General features: G+C 37.3%; 1 protein-coding gene across 3 annotated transcripts in view; it reads right to left on the minus strand.

Moving 5' to 3' along the window:
- Window positions 1–20,376, minus strand: part of LOC101864007 (golgin subfamily A member 4) — a 44,113-nt gene that overhangs the window by 21,311 nt on the left and 2,426 nt on the right. For 2 of the 3 annotated variants that reach the window (XM_005105303.3, XM_035971567.1), the window contains exons 2-16: window positions 15,648–15,700; window positions 13,509–13,610; window positions 12,913–13,009; window positions 12,193–12,380; window positions 11,576–11,692; window positions 10,330–10,503; window positions 8,190–8,312; window positions 7,036–7,221; window positions 5,705–5,902; window positions 4,079–4,185; window positions 3,601–3,761; window positions 2,825–3,060; window positions 2,057–2,218; window positions 1,454–1,609; window positions 71–217 (exon numbers count right to left, since the gene is read on the minus strand). In XM_005105303.3, coding sequence (XP_005105360.1) covers window positions 71–217; window positions 1,454–1,609; window positions 2,057–2,218; window positions 2,825–3,060; window positions 3,601–3,761; window positions 4,079–4,185; window positions 5,705–5,902; window positions 7,036–7,221; window positions 8,190–8,312; window positions 10,330–10,503; window positions 11,576–11,692; window positions 12,193–12,380; window positions 12,913–13,009; window positions 13,509–13,610; window positions 15,648–15,680 — 2,187 coding nt within the window. In that variant the 5' untranslated portion in view covers window positions 15,681–15,700. The remainder of the gene's footprint in view (window positions 1–70; window positions 218–1,453; window positions 1,610–2,056; window positions 2,219–2,824; window positions 3,061–3,600; window positions 3,762–4,078; window positions 4,186–5,704; window positions 5,903–7,035; window positions 7,222–8,189; window positions 8,313–10,329; window positions 10,504–11,575; window positions 11,693–12,192; window positions 12,381–12,912; window positions 13,010–13,508; window positions 13,611–15,647; window positions 15,701–20,376) is intronic. The other variant, XM_035971568.1, reaches the window with a different exon arrangement.

A 20,376-nucleotide genomic window follows, 5' to 3' on the forward strand; every position in this document is an offset into this window, starting at 1 on the left:
TGAAAGCAAAACATCACATTACATGAGTGCCATTTTAAACCCCTTTTGGTATGCCTGGAAAATGTCTTACCTCCCCTTGCCTGTGGCTGAGCCCCTGATTCAGCGAGTGGATCATGTCCTTGACAAGTTCCAGCTGCTCCATCTGCTCTCCCTCCCTGGCAGTCATCTCATCCAGAACTTGACATCTCTCATCAAGCTGGCGCTGGATGGCAGAAATCTGTGGAGGGCAGCACATGATATCTGGGTAATGTTACAAATACCAATATTGTTCTTGCATGGATATTGCTATACATAAGGAAAAATGTTCCATATCTTCTTACAGCTATATCAGCCTATGAGAACAGAGCACAAACCAACTTACAATGAATAAGAGAGATCATGTTCACTTTGAAAAAGTCATTCAAACTTCCGAGATTTAAAAAAAAAAAAAAATTTTTAAACTATTCTTTGTATGTGGCACAAATAACTTCATTTCTATCAACATAATTTCACTTTACTTTTCACAAATGTAGATTTCACGAGTTTTTTACAATCCAGGTATAAAAAAAAACCCATATCAAGTCAACAGTTCTATTGAACAATTGATCATCGAAAACAGTTAAATAAAGTTACAAAGACAATTATCTGGTGCCCTCTAGATTTTGCAGAATCAGCATGACAGTCACTACTCTCATCATATTTTTCAGAGACCGCCAACTTGGCGTAACAAATAAACTCCATTCGCTTTTCTTGGCCATAGTCAAATCCAAGTTAAAGAAACAACTCTAAAGACAATTAAATTTCACATGGAAAAAGTTGAGAAACATTTACAGCCACTCCTCTCGTAATAATAAAGACATTTGTAGGAATCTCAATAAATACTATAATCGTTATTCTTGTCAAAAAGGGTATGTTAAATAGGTCTGACTAAAAGAGACTGTTTTTTAAACCACAAAACTCTTGTTGACTTTTACATAAATATTCAAGATCAAAGTGTGTTGACCTTGATTGTCGATGGGTAAATTCACTGGGCCATCACACTTGTACCCCAAACCCTATTAAGCAGATCTGACAAGTTGAATAAATATGAATGCTATACAAAACAAGTGTGGGTAGTTGGATGGGTGCTCTGGTGTGGTTTGCTTCTTCTATCTTATCAAACATCTATCATCCTTATCTCTCCTCCTTCTATTTTTGTGTTTGTTACTCTCTTGAAACACCCCTAATCATCAGCACTCATATTTATAAGTAATGAATAATAAATAGTATTGGATTAGCGCATATCCCCTCTAAACAGCAAGCTCTATGTGCTTTACACACTATATTATTACCCCAGCAGAAACATTCTCAGATTTTCGGGAAACATACAATGCAAGCAGCAAATTAAGCGCTCAAACACTAACAAACTAACTGTGTTGCAAGTGCTGTAAAACTTTCACTAAAAAAGTTTTTTAAAAGCCAAAGCGCACGGTACCTGAGCCTCCAACTCTTCCTGTGTCCGGCGCTGAATGGCCAGCTCTGCCCGGGCCTGGTGCAGTGAGCTCTCACTCTCGTTGTGCTGGGCACTCAGCTGTAGGATCTGACCGTCCTTCTGCTCCAGCTCCTTCTCCAAACCCTCCACCTGATGTTTCTGTACAAAAGAAAGGAATCAGGCATTTAGTTTACTCCCTTCACTTTTCCAGCTCCAGCAGCCACTTGAGAATGTATCCTTTCATATGAATCCGTGAAATTAAATTTACAAGGAATATTCAATTATCAAATACAGATTTATAGCTATGTGCATATAATCCAGCTCTGATGAAAGGCTAATATAATTTCATAGTAACTCTTTTGGGCGGCCAGTTTCATTCTAATTAATGAACTCAGTCCTCCTCGGGACATACATAATATAGCCTGCTAGTCCCATAGACCTATCATTCATACATTCCTAGTTTGGTTGACGACAGAGTACTGAGATTTCCATCTCATATACATACACAGTCCATTCTGTGACTGGAGGTCAAACAGTCTACCAAATATTCTTAAGTTACATAATCTCCCATAATAATATCTTCAACACTGCTGTTGTTGTACTAACTTGAGTGAGACTAGAACCCAGGTCTTGTTCTCTGCTTTTTTTCTTCGCATTTCTCAGCTGACTCCTGGTCTCCTCCACCTCTGACTCCAACCTGTGCTTCTCAGACTGAAGAGTTCCACACTTGTCACTTTGAAGTCGAATTTCTTCTTTCAGTTCGGCAATCTGTCAACAAAGTAAAAATAAATTCCCCTAAAAGGCAAGAGCAAGGGGATATTTTTGCAAATAAATTATAAGCAAAACAAGAAAAAAATTGTTGTCCTCAGCATCGCTTTTAAGCATTCTATCAAGATAAAGAATTTATCTTTTTCTAAGAATCTATTTACATGATAGCCAAATTTCCCTGAGAAGATAATGAAAGTCAAATTCTATTTATTTCTTCTTTACCTATCTGATGTGATACATATTTATTCTGTGATAGGTTGTAACTCCTGAATTTACAACAAGGCATGGAAAGTCTTAACTCTTTATCTCCAGCAAGCCACTGACAGGAGCTCGCGGTCGGAACAGATGTGACGGTGAGCCGCTTTTTTCAGGCACATTCCTTGACGACGACTTTGACATCAAATTACTTTTCGGCTATTGCCGAAAATGGGTCTCTTTTATCAGGATTTCATTCGTAAGATGAAGAACTATCAAAATAGGTTCACTTGTTTTGATTTAATGACCAATTTAGTAACGCTTTCGTCATTTTTAGATTTAGCACCAAAAAAAGGCCCTGACACATTGGGTTTACCCCATTCGGAGAAAAAGAGTTAATGTGTTCTGTACCTCCGTGGTGAGAGCCTGCAGTCTGTGTGCCTGGATCTGCTCCTGCCCTGGGTCTGACGCTGGTCCTAAGTGAGCAGCCTGCAACTCAGCTCGGAGTTCCCTCAGCTCCTTGTCCCGAGCCGACAGCTGGGAGCGCAGAGTGACCATCTCCGTCTCAGCCACTTTATTTTTGCGGGTCAACTGACCCACACGAGCTTCCAGGCCTGAAACCTCCTCCTGTAGAGCTTCCACTTGGCCTACAGGTGATTGAGAAAGGTGAGGGGGTGGAAGAGAAGAGGGAAGTTGGGAGTAAAGGAAAGAGAGAGTCTGGGAGAGCAGTATGTGTCCCAAATTGATGGAATGTACACCAAACATAGAGTCTGTTGACTGAACATCATTCACAAACCTGTGCTCATTTTGAGCACATAACAGCATCTCTGCATTTTTGTTATCTCTTTAAGGAAAATGGACAATTCAACAAAAATTATTTCTTATTCCCAATATTCACTACAAAGTTATATGAACTGGTCAAGCAAAGAAGGAGGAGCAAATTGTATGGATTGAGTCAAAACAAAAGTTTGAGCATGAGTTAAAATTATACTTAGATCAGACTACACATAGCTAACAATACACACTGGAAACTCGTGTGCATAAAAACACCAAAACTTGTAAAAACCGCCTCAACCAACATCTCTGGAAAATGTTGAATTAGTGGAAGATATGTAGATGCTGTCTTATTATTGTACCTCAGAAGACTTTAAAATTGACTTTGTTATTAATGTCTTTACAGTCTTTACCTGTGGAAGCAGCACCAGGCCTGACCTCCATATGTCCAGAAGTGGTTGCCAGCCCCTCCCTTAGAGTCTCATTCTCAGCTCTCAGAGCATCCATCAGGTCATTTAAAGTCTGGAGTCGAGCAAAAGCGTCATGCCTCTCCTTCACCAGTTCTGTCAATTGCCTGTTAAGTGAATTCTGACCTCAGTAAATCCACACCACCACAACAAAGATCCAACAACATAACAACTCACACAACAATGCTAATCAAAAGTTCCAAACACATTCTTTATAATTCTAGCCGGCTCAAGTTACAAGAACATCAATTTCACTAGACACATGTTTAAAGGACAGTCAGAAGATTTTAGGTCAACATTCAGTCTTCTTTTCCTGTTTGGTATTAAAGACAAGTTTAATGTTGGGCTTTCTGTTTTTGCTGTTTTCAGTCACAGGCTCTTTGTAAATATTGCTCAAAAACAATCAATAAAATAAGCCACTCACTGTTTGTATGTCTGCTCCGCTGTGATCCTCTCAGCACTGACATCCTCAATTCTTTCCTCAGTCTGAAGCATCTTTGCCTCGTACTCTTCCTTCATTGCAAGAGCACTCTACACACGTAGGGTAAGGGAAGAGAAGGAAAAGGAAAAGTTAATATTTCAGAAACACCTACCATTTAAAAACAAGTAAAAGCACTAAGCTACCTAAAAGTTCAGAGGAGGTGAAGTAACAGTATGGGCACTGAAGGAAAAGTAGAAACAACAACAGCCTCTGGACAACAGACAAAGTATAGATATCTATAACATTTGTAAGTACATACAGGATAAGCTTCATTTATAGGAAGCAGCTACAGATATGCATGAACAATAGCTTTTCGTGCATGTTTTATCTCAGCCTGAAGGTGAATCAGTTTAGCTTGTCTGATATGATAAACTTATAATGGCTAAGCTGTTCAGTCTATTAAAGAAAAATCTCAAACTTTCATTCAGGGCCAAGCAGCAACAAAAGTCGCTCCTGTGACATCTAAGTACAGCAGGACAATTAAAATGTGAATTATTGCTGATACATAAATAAAAACTTGCAAACTATTTTCAATATATCAACTCATAATATTAAGAGAAATGAAAAAATCACAAATTCAGCAACCATCTCATCTTTTCCATTTGTAAGAGATAATTTCATCCCTAATCCTTATCCCTGACTGATGACTGTATACGAGGCTGAAGACCATTCTGCAGTCTAACTACAGGCTCAGTAAGGAGACAGTAGAGGGTAGGATGGTACTTCTGGTTTCATGGGGGGTGGGGGAGGAGTTACTACAAAGTCCACACAAAAATCCTTAACAATTCAGAGAAATAACAAAAATGTAACACCTCAACAATTCTACGAAAGGAACTTCAATTAAAAATTATCAGATAACATCGCTCATTCATTTCAGAGACTCACTCAAAGCCATGTATTTCAACTGCAGACAAATAACTTTGAGAAAAGAAGGACATCTCATCAAAATTCCATTCCAAAAAAGCTTCCAAACCCAATGTCCATGTGACCAGCAGATAATAGTTCACTGGCCAAGGATGAAAATTTATATTACAAAGATTATTCCTAGAAGCAGCCCCCATGTGATTTTTCATCATACTTTTGTTAAATGTTAGGGACGAAGATCACGAATTATTTCCAAATTTTTGGTCACTCTATGCGAGGAGTTGGGAATGAGGGTTGTGTCCTGCCCCCCCAGGACAGCCTGGCGGGGATCTAGAGTAAGCACCAAACAAACTTAACACTAAGACTAATATGCTCATTATTTCTAACATCAGAACATCATCATCGCCACCATAAATAATCATCATCATGATCACCATCACACTTACCATTACCATTACTGTCAACTTCACCATCATCATCACCATCATCATCATCATCATCATCATCACCGACTTAACAATTCCCCTTTTCTTGTTTTTTTTTTTTTTAGAAAACATAGCAATTTGCATCATGTCAATACATTCTTACATAACCAACAAATATGGGCACCAAAATCAATACACGGGACAAAAAAAAAAAATTCACTGGCCAAGGGTGAGCAAGCCATCTAGATCTCCACCAAGGAAGAGCAACAGGGCACACTACCTGTAGCCCTGAGGAGTCGTCCTCCCCCTCTGGGAGATCTAGCTCCTGCAGGTACAGCCTCCACTCCTTCAGCTGTTGCTGTAGATCCTGCCGCAGCTCCCACATGTACAGCAGGAGAGCGTCTTTGTTCTCACTGTCCCCCGACAGGCCGCTCTCGGTTTCAAGCTGCTGCAGGATCTGCTTGATGTCGTACGCCGGCTGTGAGTGAGCCAGTGAAATACAGGGCATGCAACGTGAGTGAGACATGCAAAACAAACCAAACAGTGACAGGCTGAGAATACATTTGACAATCTTGTAATCTGAAATTCAGTGCCCTGCTCATGAGGATGATATTGTGCTAAGGTTACATTGATGGTGAAAAAGGTGTGTGTAGGCAACAAAAATAGTTTGGGTTCTGGAAACTTTACAAAAATAGAAAAAGAGATTAAAAAAGAAAAAAATGAAACAAGTTCACCTTACATATCAGCATGTTGAGAAACCAATGAGCGTTATTTCTAGTGAATGCAAGGTGAGCAATTTGCTGGTAAAGCATGCACTAAAAAAGGCATATATCATAAATTAGACTCTAGAATAACTACATCAATATCTATTTATGTTAAGCCATGAATATGTTATATTTGAGTACTGTGCCTTTACTTTTAGAAAGGAAAGAGAGGAATGTCTGTGAAAATTAACATTAAATGAGAGGGTGAGAAAATATATATTTTTATTCACCTAAGAAGTGATCATGAAATGAAAGCCAATAAAGCAAAACAAACAGAGTGAAGTAAATAAGGTTTGTGAGCATAACAGCATGAACCAATATATATATATATATATATATATATATATATATATATATTACATGCACATATGTCAGTGCATCTTCTTAAAAATGCTTGTCAAATAAACTGTTCCTGATCGTGAATTTATTTCATTATAATAAGTGTTTCATCAGAAACAGACTTTATAACAACCGAAAAAAAAAAATCCATTTCATCAACAGAGACAAACGAAGAAGAGACTCAGACACACAAAAAAAATGTAATTACACATCTGCTACAGACCAAAGTGAACTCCCAGAATAGAGTGATCAGTCTTGTATGACATAGCAAGTAACAAATTTTCCTGCACACATTTCTATTCTTCACAAAAGCGCCAGTGAAACATGTCAAGAGTAAACAGAAAACAAATTGCAATACACTCGGTTAAATTGGTGACATGACACAGTGAAAGCGTGGAATATTATTTAACAATTCTTTTTGTGTAAATCTGAAACAATGCGAAGTGGAAAAAAAAAACACCTTATAAAAAACCAAAGTCGTAAAAGCCAACTATATAGTTAACCTCACCTTCTTGCCATCTTGCCGTTGTGTGGAATGTCGACTGTATGGAATGTCATAGTTCTTCTCATCTTCATCAGGCATCGCTAAACGAAGTTTGAGATTGTCTTCTCTGAATTCTTGTACTCTCAGCTCCTGACCTCTAGACTTTTCTCGTTCCCGTTTCAACTGTCTTTCCAACTCTTTCTCTTTTGTCTGTTTATAAAACAAATCAACAGCCATCACTGTATGATCTGAACAAAAACACCATTTATTTATTTTTTCAATTAAATAAATATCTGGGAACATAGCAGTTTAAATGCAATAATAGACACTCTTGAACAAAAACCCAAATCAACAAAGATTTCAACTATAGAATCCAGTTAGAAGTACAATTACAATCAAGAAATGGTTCTGTATGTTAGAACAAAAAGAATCTGACTGCATAAATACATGTCCCATCAAATAAACAAATTGATTGCCTATACGTATTTTCGAGTTCCTCTCATTACATTCAAAAGAGAAACATTGGCACAATATTTTAAAATCGGTGAAAAAAATAACCTTGTCATTCAACTATTTATATCAAAGTTGAATCAAACCAAAAACCCTAGCCAGGAGCACTAAGACAATGGCTACAACCACAAAACTCAAGACTGTCAGGGTCGACAGGAACTTATCCCTTTTCTCAACTACTAGACTGATGTGCTCCCTTGCTACGTTCATCTTTTTGCATGCTTTCAAGTCAGGAACAGTAGACAATGACAGGCAAACTTGAGATGAAGAGTCAGAGTATGGAAATGACATGTTGTCAAAGACTACTGGGCGTGACCAACAAAGATTGCATCAGTAATGCAAAACTTATGGAAAGAATTCAGTGAGATGGTGGGCCTGGGGCAGTACTTGCTGTTCACTGTCAAAGGACGCAACCTGTATTGGCTCGTGCAAGATTTCTTAGACTAGCAAAGATTGTACTGTAGGGCACAGTACGATCATAATGAGGCAGAGGAAAAAATGGGAGGAAAAAAAGAGTTTCGACAGGTCTGAAAATATATGAGGCTCTGAACAAGTACAACTTTCAAAAGAAGCGGAATGAGATTAATGGAAAGTCATCCATGGCACCCCAGTAATCAACAAGACTATGAGACTGATTACGAAGATGATCATAATCAAATTTAGCAAACCTGTAGCTTGGCGTTTTCAGTGAGCAGTTTCTCTTCAATTTGAGACAAATTCCCAGCACGGTCAGCCCGCTCCTGGGTCAGGCGCTCTTCTGTGAGCCGGAGTCGCATTTGGAGAGACGCAGCCTGCACATAGGATGAGGCAAAAGAATAGATAAATATAAAAAAAACAATTTCTGAACAAAATATGGAGCACAACCTGCAAATCTTTTCAAATGAAAAATTCATAACTTTAATGTTATCAGTTATTCAATTCTCTGGAAGACAATAAAAACTCTCTGCGTGAAATCTGAATATTTTTTAACAGATCAGACCTATTGTTATGTTGAATGTGAAAGTGATCTGGAACAGGTGAAAAACAACAGTGCTTTAACACTTTGCCCCCACGGGAAAACGATCAGTGACGGTGTGATATAGCATGTACCGCACCTGTATCCTGGTCCGTGGGGATAAGTGTTGCGCGCTCCATGCGCTGTGTGGGTGGATAGTGTTAATTGCATAAAATATTCAGCCTCCAAAAATATAAGCAGAACCCAGAGGAAATTTTAATCAATCACCTATGAAGTTAAAAGTACTTGTCAAAAGGAATTCCCTTATATCTTGGATGTTCCTACTAAATATTTCTCGAAAAAGCAGCTTGATATGCTTAAAAAAACATAGACTATACTTTTAAACTGTACACTATTGAATGCAATTAGCAAGAAAACACTAACACAATAAAATAAAGCAATGATCTTTCCTTAACTCTCTTCGGACGGTTCACACAACAGTTGCGTGACCCCCGCCGCGACGCTCGCGACGGCTCCCACGAGCCTTGCGTGACCAACTTTTGAATTTTTTTTTCGCTCTACAAATCACGCACGGATCGCGGAACTCGCCTCGTACCCTTGTTTGGCCAAGCCTGAGCTACTTAGACTTCGTTTCGTATCTCTGGGTCCCATAGTTTTTAAGTTATTGAAGGTGAAGGACAGTGACCCCAACTGGGGTTGAACTGACCGAAACTCGCCCTTTGTTTCTTTCTATACAGCTGATAGTAATCCGACAGTCGCGTCATAGTAACGGTCGAAGAAGTCGCATGAACAAGAATCACATAATTTCACCGTTTTCGATACTTCTGTACGTTTTACTAGTTCTAGAGTTTCAGAATATGATGTGTCTGATAGTTAGGATCCTGGATATGTACCCAAACACGGCCCGAGTCGTAGTTTTAGGGCTAGATCTAGCACTAGTACTGGTGTTGCTGTTCGCGCAACGAAATCACAACGTCGTGCCGTACAACTGTCTCATGTAATTCAGTGCACGGGTCTGAATCAATGCACAGACTAGCTTTTATACTTTCACCAAACACTCACACATGCATACAAATCAAAATACAACACTCTGAACTTTTATTTTTGCTGTTGTTGTGAATTTCATTCTATCTGTCATGTCTCTGGAAATTTTTCGGAAAATCAAATTCGTGCCAATTTTTAAAAAATCATATAAATTAAAGTATTAGACTTAGACAACTTTAGTTTGTTGTGTTAGATTAAGCTTGAATGTTACTTTACTGTGTCAAAAAATAATTACAATAGGGTAATTCTGAGAGTTGTGGTGATTTATTGAAATACTCTGAAAAACGCCAGTCTTCAACGCTTGTGACTGGTGAAAGGGCCCAGTAGTAAGTGAGTTAAGCTGTTTTTATCGTACCAGAATCTCTCGGAAACTTGCTGTTTATTGTTCCTTCAAATTTTCTGATGTTAGAAAAGAATTCTGCTCCTTAACCACAAAACAATGAATGTTAACCCTTTGAGCCCTTGCCACCAGTACACCGAAGGCACATAAAACTGTGCGTATGCCTAGCCGCCACCCATAAAGCGGTGAGCGAGACCCAATCCCCAACCTGGCCCGCCCGAGACAAAAAGCATATGGAAAACGTTTACTGCACAAGTAAATTGATTAATTTGAAGATCTTTCTGAATTAGAAGCTGGTAATGACAAGGACTACCCTGAGTGGGATATGAAATGTGATTCTGACGATCATATTATGAATGTTAGTAATATATCATACAGGAGCTGAGGCAGAGGGGAGCCTTGGGAGATCAGGGCTCAAAGGGTTAAGGATTACTGATTAAAACAACCAACGTCAATGCAGATGTCCCACCTGTTTCTCTGCAGCAGTGCCACCAGTCCCCCCTTCCTCAACTTGCAGCTGAAGTACATCTCTTATCTCCATCAGCTGCTTGATTTGGCCACTCATTTCTTTGGTGCGGGCACATTCTGCCTCCAATGCTTTTTCACTTTCTTCAAGGAGGTGCTTGAGGTGTGATATTTCCTCCTTAAATAAATATGTTACGAGCTATTCAGAACAAGTCCTAAACACGATTAGCAGGACAACAAATGTGCTGAGATGTTGGGAAATCTCATCCTTACATCAAATTTTATTTACTGTCAGTGAAAAAATGAATTGATACACAAGCAAATACAACAAATTTCCCATAGCTTCTGTGTCAGTTTTCACAAATTATAAACATATTAATTATACTTGTGTGTAGAAATTCTAAAAGAGAAAAAAAAAAAGGAAAAGAAACATTGAATCAAATACTTTAAGAACTCTATCGATTTATGATATAACAGTCAAAATTATCTAAAACTGTACCCATTGATGAGAAGGAAAGTGACCATCTTAAGACAGGTGGATGTCTTACACACTATCATTATTATGTAAAAAAAAAAAACACTAGGGGGCGGGGGAGATGTGAAGAGACTGTCTGTAAAGCAGGTTCGACGGGATCTAAACAAAAGCTATCAAACAGAGTAAAAATACTGGTCTTTACTGCTCAGAAATGAAAGATCATCTCACTAATAATAATTTACCAGCAGCCACCACTGCTTGCTGAGTGATGGTGGAGGGAGTGAAGATGTAACCCTAATCATCATCATCAAAATATGTATCATTATCATAAGAATTCAAACTTTTAGTTCTATTATTGTTATTATTACTATTTCAAATATAACCATTATTGTTATTATTATTGTTGTTGGTTTATATAATAATAATAATTATTATTATTATTATTATTATTATTATTACTATTATTATTATTATTATTATTATTATTGTTTATATCATTATTATTACCATTATTACTATTACTATTTGTGGTGTTATTATGTTTCATATGCAAACAGATTGAGTACCCTTCAAGCCAACTACAAAAATGTCATAAAAGTCTGCTTTCCAAAATTGGTATACAGGACCTATGTTATAAGTTGAGATTCTTTCTAGATGCACGGCTGGATCCTGAGTTGGCCTAACTTCCACGGTTTACAAAGAGGCAAACAAGAGGTTGCTTACTTGCTATCATTGTGGTCAAATACATGCAACAGTATTCAGAACTTGTACTCACTTTTAGAGCACTAGATTCCTGACTGTATGCTTCATGGATCTTAGTCTTATCAGTGTTTTCCTTTATAGTCTCGACCTCTTTTTTTGCACTGTTCAGTTGCTGTTCAAGATAGGTCATCTGCAAAAGCAAAAAGGTCGTAAAACTTTGAGCATTTCAAGGTAATTGAGGTGGAAATAGAAAGACTTCTGTATAACCATTAAAACAAAAGGCAGTATCTTCCCTTCACAATCTTTAAGTAAAAGAAGCTGCCGATACCTACAACATTATACAATATTTTAAAAAACAAGAAATCAAAACTGTAGACAAAGAGAGCAAAATAATGGGGGTTTTGCGATGAGCTCCAGTAAGAGACAACATTTCACAAAACTCGTTTACTCATATGGCCACAGAGCTGTAACAGTACCTAAAGAGATGCATTACTAAAAACTATAAAATGAACTATCACTGGACAAGATTAAAAGGAAGCTATTCCAACAAATTATCAAAGAAGCTGAAAAATAGAACATTTTAGGCAAACTGCACAATACCATACAAACAAAGTTAATTAGTTAAATTAATGCAACTCCTTGCTGAAAATCTGAAGCAGTAAAGGGAATTGCATCTCAGTATTTGCGTACCTGCGATTTTAATATTTCTCCTTCTTTGATGGCTGAGTTTGCCTTAATCTGCTGCTGCTCTAGTTGTCGTTCAAAGTCACTGCGCACAGAGCGAGTCACTCGGCTTGTCTCTTGGTCAATTTTCCCTTGTAATTCTTCTAACTCATCTTTGTTTTCTTGCAAATTTGATTCCAACTCAGACACCCGAGCTGAAGGAGTAGGGGTACGGGAGACAAGCAAAAAATATTGTGACAATCAAAAATCAGTAAACAGTAAAAAAGAAAAAAAAAAAGTACTGAGCTAAGAGAATTTTAAGTGAAAATGCTTTAAAATGGACAGGTATTTGTAATGTGCGGTAACGCAACAAAAAAGATGTAACACTTCTTTTCAAAATTAATATTCCTTAATTTCATAAGAGATTGATGCCTCAACAAAGTTTATCTTTCCACACTACAGCTTCAGTGATTTCAGAATACTGAGAAAGGAGCTTCTGAGTGCATTATGTCAATGTATGAACAATTTCCTCTAATATAGTATTATATTGCTGCTCCTGCTAAATGGTAGATGGGAAAAGGAACAGACACTCCCTGAAAGAAAAATGTTAAGACATAAGCAAATTCTTCAACAACAACAACAACAACAACAACAAAATAAAACGTACACAGTTCATGGAACGTCAGTGTCTTAGAAAAAAATATAAGTTCAATTAGGCTATTCTCAGGATTAACATCAGTCACTTACCGACAGATCTGTTATATTTGTCTTTAAGGAGTTTGTTTTCCATCTGCAGCGTCGAATTCTCTAGGCTTAGCTTCCTCATCTGACTTTCCAGCATCTCCTAAGACAGGTAAGTTCCAAATATTCATGAAATGTTCGACACTCTGAAAATCACTTTAATGTTTATATCATATGCAAGTATAATATTGAAGTAGTCCTTAAAGTAGATGACGAAATCAAATAGGAGATAACCTTAAAAAAAATTTGTTTCATCATCAAAATAGAAAGTAGTGATCTCATATATACACACATAAATGAATAGGATTTGACATAAAATATTTACATGTTAAACACTTCACCCTATACAATAGGCCTTTTAAAAATAAAACAGATGCTATGATCTTCATCACTATAGACATCATTTGCATATATATCTGCATTTGTCTACCCAAAATTAACAATTTATTTGCAAAATATTAAAGATGCTATGATCAAAAAATGGGAAAGCCATTGTAACAAAAATTCAGTACTTCAGCCGGTTTTACATTTCTGAAGATTTTCTTAAATCTTCAGAATACTTTTGTTACTTTTCAACACATTGCTAATGACAACTGGAGTACCTTTTCCACAAGAAAAGATTTCATATCAGTCAATGACCCTCTTAATGCTGCAGTGGGAGTGGCTGATCGCGATCTCTGTTGACTGTCACCGGCTGTTGGAAGCTGAAATAATTACAAAATTGGTATACAGCTCAAACTGTGCTGTCATAGTAACATAATATATGATGTAAATGGTTAAAAGCTAAACTGAAGCTACTAATATTCTATTATTACTTTCATTGAAACATCGCACACAAAAATAGGGTATATCATCATATAAACAGCAAATATAAAGGAGTAATTTCGTTTTTTTATTTAAAAAGTAAAATCATGAAAAAAGTAGCCTACATTAAAACGAGTTTACACCTTTTTCAAGAACCCAACAGACATTTAACTGTAAAAAGTTTAATTAAAAATTAATTTTCTCTACAACAAACTCATGCTTTCATGAGACTTAAGCACTTAGCCTTACAAATGTATTCATTAATTTGTGCTGCTAAATGAGACATCGAGAGAGTGCAAACCTTTTTTCTCTCTATGTCACAATGCGGAGGAATCACTGTAGGCGTTCGTCAATGTTTGGGCATGTGAAGTTATTGATATAATCTTAACTCATTCGCTACGTATTATTTTCAGCTTGTGGACAAATTTTTTTCGGGAAGGTGAAATGAGATGATGACTAGTGCGCAGTTCAAAGGTCTTTGGGGCCACAAATTCAAATAAATATTGACATTTTATACATCGACATTTCAGTATGATTTGTAGAATAGATCTGTAATGTTTATTTGTCTATTTTTCAACTTTGGTTCCTGTAAGAGGCGATTATGCAACACAATTTTGCTTGGATTCGGATAAAATTTAAAAATAAAACATTTACCATCTTCGGTGAAACTCAAAAAATATGTTTGCACCGAGTCAAATGATACATCAAAATAACCATAAATGAATATAGAACTGGAAAATATTTAAACATTTGTAGTTATTTATATACATTCCATAAAGTTTGCACTTTTGGATCATGACATCCGACATTGAAAAAAAATAATTTTTATTTATAATCTTGAAAAATGGACAAGATGCATTCCCGAACAGAAAAAAACACCCGTATCATATATGGAATTATTCAGATTTGCATTTGGAATAAACCTACACATGTCTTGAGTGGTACTTTTTGTGTAATTTCACCTAAAAAATAGTGATATTTTGGAGAAAAATATAATTTGACAATTTAGATCTAGAGATGTAGATCTAGCACTGAAAAATATTGATTTCTCAATAACAGAGCAATGGCAATTTGAGCCCAATCGTATCAATATTCTAAAGAAGAGTCCTACATTTCTTTAGTGTGCAAAATAATGATATATTTTGTAGTGTAAAAGTAGTAAGACTGGTGTCTGGGCTATAATTTGACCATCGCGATAAAACAAAGTCACATAAACTTCGAAATCGTGTTTCAAAACTGAATCAAAACTTCCGATTTTTTGTGAAAACGCTAATTGCCCCAGAAGTCAACATTATATTATAACCTTTATTTTAACATGGATATGTGGATAGCAATAGAATCTAAGCTAAAATTGAAGATCGGTTCTCGAGCTGCCGGGGGCGGCTTAGCGTACTGACGGCACTTTAGCCGCGCCGCCCCCCACGGCTCGGCGTAGCAAATGAGTTAAAACTGGCTCATTTGTCTATCTTTCGATGAGAAAAATAATCATCTGTCTTGAATAGAAGTCGAGATATTTGATCTTGAAGGAGGGAGGGGTCGCATGGTAAAATTATCAAGAAAATGGTCGAATGGTCGTCAGAGTTTGGTGACTTCCAAAGCTTTAGAGTCCTTGGAGACTGCAAATTTACATCTGATCTTTTGTGCCTTTGATCAACACTTTTCAATAAAATTCACACATGTTGACAAATGTGTTTTTGAAAGGATGTTGAGCCAAAAAATACAAATTCAATAGAAATTGCTGAATGGGAGGAAAAATGCCAGTTTCTTCCATTTCATTATTTTGACAAGTGCCAGATTTCAGCACTCACACATGCCTTCTTAATAGTAGAATTGAGCTCCTACTTTACAAAACTAGAGCACACTACATTGCATTACAATGTTAAAATTAATGTGCTGCTTGCAGACATTCCAAAACCGTTGAACAAACATAGGCCTACCCCAGCAGAAGAAACAGGTCCCTGATGCGCCATGCTTACAGCTGAGTTGAATCCTGGAACGAAAAAAAGGGACAGAATAGAAATAAAATGAATATATTTTATTACACAGCATGTACTTAAATTGTTGTGATATAATATGAGCTGAAAGTATTAACCAGTTTCTTTCATGTTCATGTGAAAACTGCATGTTTAGCAACACAACAAACGGAGACACATGATGCACTTTGACAGGATCATAAAAAGGGTATTAAATAGACCCGTTATTCAAGCATTACTAGTGAATAAAAATGGTATGAGACTATTTTGGTTTCACTCAAAGTCAGGGAGCCAAAATCACACAGTAGTGAGAAAATCAAGATTTTCACCATTCTTGGAACAGCTGAGAGTGACAAGCACTGCAGTTCATCTTGTTGAATTATTACACATATCTTTTTCTAACAACTTTTATCACCAAGCAAGGTTTTTGGCTTATTGTTCAACATTGTATAAGATATTAAAAGTGAAGCATATGATAGCAATGCCAATCGGGCTTTCCCGCGCGGCGAAAATTTGGTCTCCGTTTACGGGCGATTTTGCGGACCCGGCCGAAGCGTAGGTGACTAACTTTGTCAACCTCAGTCTGCTCTATTTCCGAACCAATCCGAATGAAACTCGGAAACCAATCAGAAAATAGGGCAAACTAATGATATGTGGACGTTGAAGTTCGTACACATAAATTAACCTATACTTTTGGTGTCAGGAACACTTTCGTATCGTGTACACCAAAAACTATAAGGAGTTTGAATTTCAACGCCGAGATGGTAATAGATCTATCTATGCTGCCGACATATATTCTTAAAGATCTCATGTTGTGATACGATGCTATAAATAAAATGGACTCATCCCCACACCCCTTTTTCGCAAAATCGTAATATGTACACCAAAATTTTAATTATAACAAAATAACTACGAAATTGGTAGTAAATCTGACTGCAGAAATGATTTCCAAACTCAAAAACACATCGGGTAGCCAAGTTTCTCTCGAACACTCCGATTAGTTACCGAGATATCGTCGATTTTCTTACAGAATCTGCTACTGCGTGGTCCACTCTTTAGGAGTATTTTCCTATGTGGGTCATCCATATTTTGCCGACCTTTACAACCCCATAACTTTTTTATTTATGAACCGATTCTTAAAAGTCAAGAAGCATAATTCTTAGAATTGAAAATTATTTCTTAGGTAGGGGCCTACCAAAATAAAAAGGGCTAAAGTGAAAATTTTAATTTTCATTAGCATTGCTACCTATGACAACATTTTTAATAGATCATGTACGGAAAAGCAATATGATCTGTGAAAAAAGATTAAGTCGTACACCTCTCGATGTACACCTCCGCCCATTAAAAAAAATCTGCCATATCCTCCCACCATAAACCCCTCATGAACTGACTTAAATTAGGTGTCTGCCTTAAAACTTATTCTAGGCCTATCCAATGATTATAAATACCATGATTATAAAATGCGGTAAAAAGTGTGAGTGGGCACGAAACACTGGGGGAACGGGCCAGCGCTTCAACACCTGACCTGCTTCCTTCAGTGTGCACCTGATGCAGCCAAAGCGGCTTGTTGTTCCAATGTTAGAGGCCATTAAAAAGCTTTAAGTATGTTGGTTTGAAGATGAAGGCTTGTGTGTGACCAAGGCCAAAACAACCAGACGGTTTTAGAACTAAGTTAGTATTATCCCTGAAAAGCTTTTTTTTTCCTCATGAGGGTGGTAAAATCAGTTTTTAACTTGTGGAAGTTGTTGGTTTGCTTGAAGTAGGTAGCGTAAACACGGCCTCGCGGGCACTCGCGGCCTTCCGACCGCATGGTATCGGTGAAATCGGGGTAATTCCGATCGCTGTTTCTTTGCTCTTTCGCTATAAAACACTAAGTGCCGTACACCTTGTAAAAGTTCAGCTTTTCCTCGTTACAATGGTGTAAGTTGTTTTTATGTCCGATTATTAGGAGCTGGAGAATCGCCGACGAAAGCGAAGCCCCTCGCGGTCGGAATGCGTGGTCGGCCGGTCGAAAAATTGACACGGGTGCATTCAAATGCTTCGCGGAACGAGGAATGATTAAATACCGTCTTTTCATTGGCGGAGAACTGTAGAACTTTAAACGGGCTTTCCCGTGGTATGTGTTTTGCCTTTGGCGTCTAAATAGAAATCTTTTAAAAATACTGTCAAAATGTTTAAAGATCACTTTTTACCCATAATATGTAAAATACCGGCTTAAAAAATATATTTAATAAAAGATCAGCTTAATTTCCTACTAGAATAAAGTAATTAGTTTGGAATTATTTTTCATCAATCCTTCCGCGAAACTCAGAAAGCATGTGACCCCGCACGCGGGGTACACTACAGTATAGAGCCGACTCGCTCGCCGCGGGGCCCGGTGCGACGCCGGCCGGGTCAACGCTCGGTGTTTTTGTTGAAATAACGACAGATCACCGTGTTTGGGGCGATAAAGTACTTATTTGAAATGATCTCACAGTCTTGAAAAATATTAGGCTCCATATATTTGTTATAATGATTGTACTCTGTTAATGTGGAGATGTTTAGTGCTCTTGGTACTCTTTTATTGTCTGTCAAACATGAGGTTGCAGCCAGTGACTGACTTTAACAAATTTGATCAAATTTTAAACAACTACCATTTTCTTAATAATTGACTGAGAGGTTAAAGAATGGTATCAAAATGCTCAGTGGATAGAGGCCTTTCAAATGGAGCTGATAAATTTGGCATACAACTACTTTGAAAATTTAGTTTCTGGTACCTACTTGAAGTTGTTTTTTAAAAAAACAACACATTTTAAGCCTTTGATAAGCAGAGTGCACATTAGACAGATAATCTAACGTTAAAAATGCTCTAAGAGCCAAATGAAATTAAAGTCAAAGGTGATTAACATGCAAATGCCACACAGTGGACTATGAGTCAGTGTATTTGTTGTAGTCAGACTGCATGATGATCTTTATGGTGCAGCCAAAAATGTGTGGCACAACTTATCCTCAAATATCTCTTCAACGGGTGAATCAAAGTAACCTAAACTTTGCCCAGCAGTCTGTATCAATTTGTCTTAACTTATTCTCCTATTCATATTTTTCCACAACAATTGAGGCTAGATTTTTTTAAGGCTGATGTTAGGGGACCCTACGCCCCAATAGTGCTGGGCGCTAGGGGACCGTACGCCCCAATAGTGCTGGGCGCTAGGGGACCGTACGCCCCAATAGTGCTGGGCGCTAGGGGACCGTACGCCCTACCTGCGCTAAGCTGTCCCCGTGGTTTTATGCACCCCGCATAATTTAGCAAAAGTTGATCATTTTTTTGCATAATTTCTGATTATTTTTCTTTATCATTTTTTGTTAAAATTAACAGAATTGCAAAATTTCACATTTTTGGGTTCAGTTTGCATAATTGTGTGGAAACGTGCTGGAATGAGGCTCTCGTCAAAATAATCAAAGTGAAGAAACTTGCATTTTTCCCCACGTTTGTGAATTTTTATGAAGTGTTTTGTTTTTTTTGGCTCAACACCTTTCATGCCCATTAAAGAACTCATTTCTGTGTGGATTTTCCTGAAAAACGATTAAAGGCACAAAGAATGTAAATGTTCAGTTACCACGGACTCTTAAGCTAAGGAAATAACTAATCTTTGGCGCCCATTTTCTCACTAATTTTACCTTTGAAAACAGGTGACCCCCACCTCCTTCTTTGGCAAATATCTCGACTTGTATTCAAGGCAAATGGATATTTTTTTCATCCAAATAAAGACAAATGGACAAGCTTCAAGATGATACCAATAACTCTACATGCTCACAAATTGACGAGAGCCTGATTCCACCACACTGCATCACAATTTCAGATTTTTTTGTGTTCATAAAACCGCGGGGACAGGCTAAGGCTTGGTGTTAAGCGAGCGTACGCAGATGTGCATGCATCTGGACTTTGCAAAATATTAGAGGAAAAGACCCAGTTTAACGAAGCTCCTAACGTTAGGAGTTATACTAGGAGAGTGTTTACTTGAAATGTCTGAATACGATTGTGAGGTATCCAGTGGCGGTGGGCAAACCAAAATTTAAAATTTTCTCTCGTCTGCACCCACGTTGTTGTTAAGTGTCAATAAAAGACTCCAGAGAGAGAGAGAGAGAGAGAGAGAGAGAGAGAGAGAGGAGAGAGAGAGATGTGTGTGGTGTGTGTGTGTGTGTGTGTGAAAAACAGACAGAAAGGAAGCGAGAAAGAAAGAAAGTAAGTTTTTAAAAAATATACTTAAAAAGCAGAGACCTATACGAAAGCAACCCAAAACCAGAAACAAATCAACTTATTAGATCTAGTTACCCAGAGAACAATATATAATGTCATAGGCTATAAGGGTTCGTCTCGAATCTTGGAACAGTGCAGCTTTTGTTCTTTGTCCATTTCAGAAAAGTAAATTAATTAATACAAAATGAAAGAATGAATAACAAATGAGTAAATGAATGAATGAAAGAATGAATGAATAAATGAATGAATGAATGAATGACTAAATGAATGAATGAATGAATAAATAAATGAATGAATGAATGAATGAATGAAATGGGATTATAACTCAAACACATTATTTTCGACAAATGTTTTTCTTTGAACTCCAATTCCAATCCCCATTTTTAGATAGATAGATAGATGATAGATAGATAGATAGATAGATAGATAGATAGATAGATAGATAGATAGATAGAT

This window comes from Aplysia californica, unplaced genomic scaffold (genome assembly GCF_000002075.1).
Source record: "Aplysia californica isolate F4 #8 unplaced genomic scaffold, AplCal3.0 scaffold00463, whole genome shotgun sequence".
NCBI classification, from domain to species: domain Eukaryota; kingdom Metazoa; phylum Mollusca; class Gastropoda; order Aplysiida; family Aplysiidae; genus Aplysia; species Aplysia californica.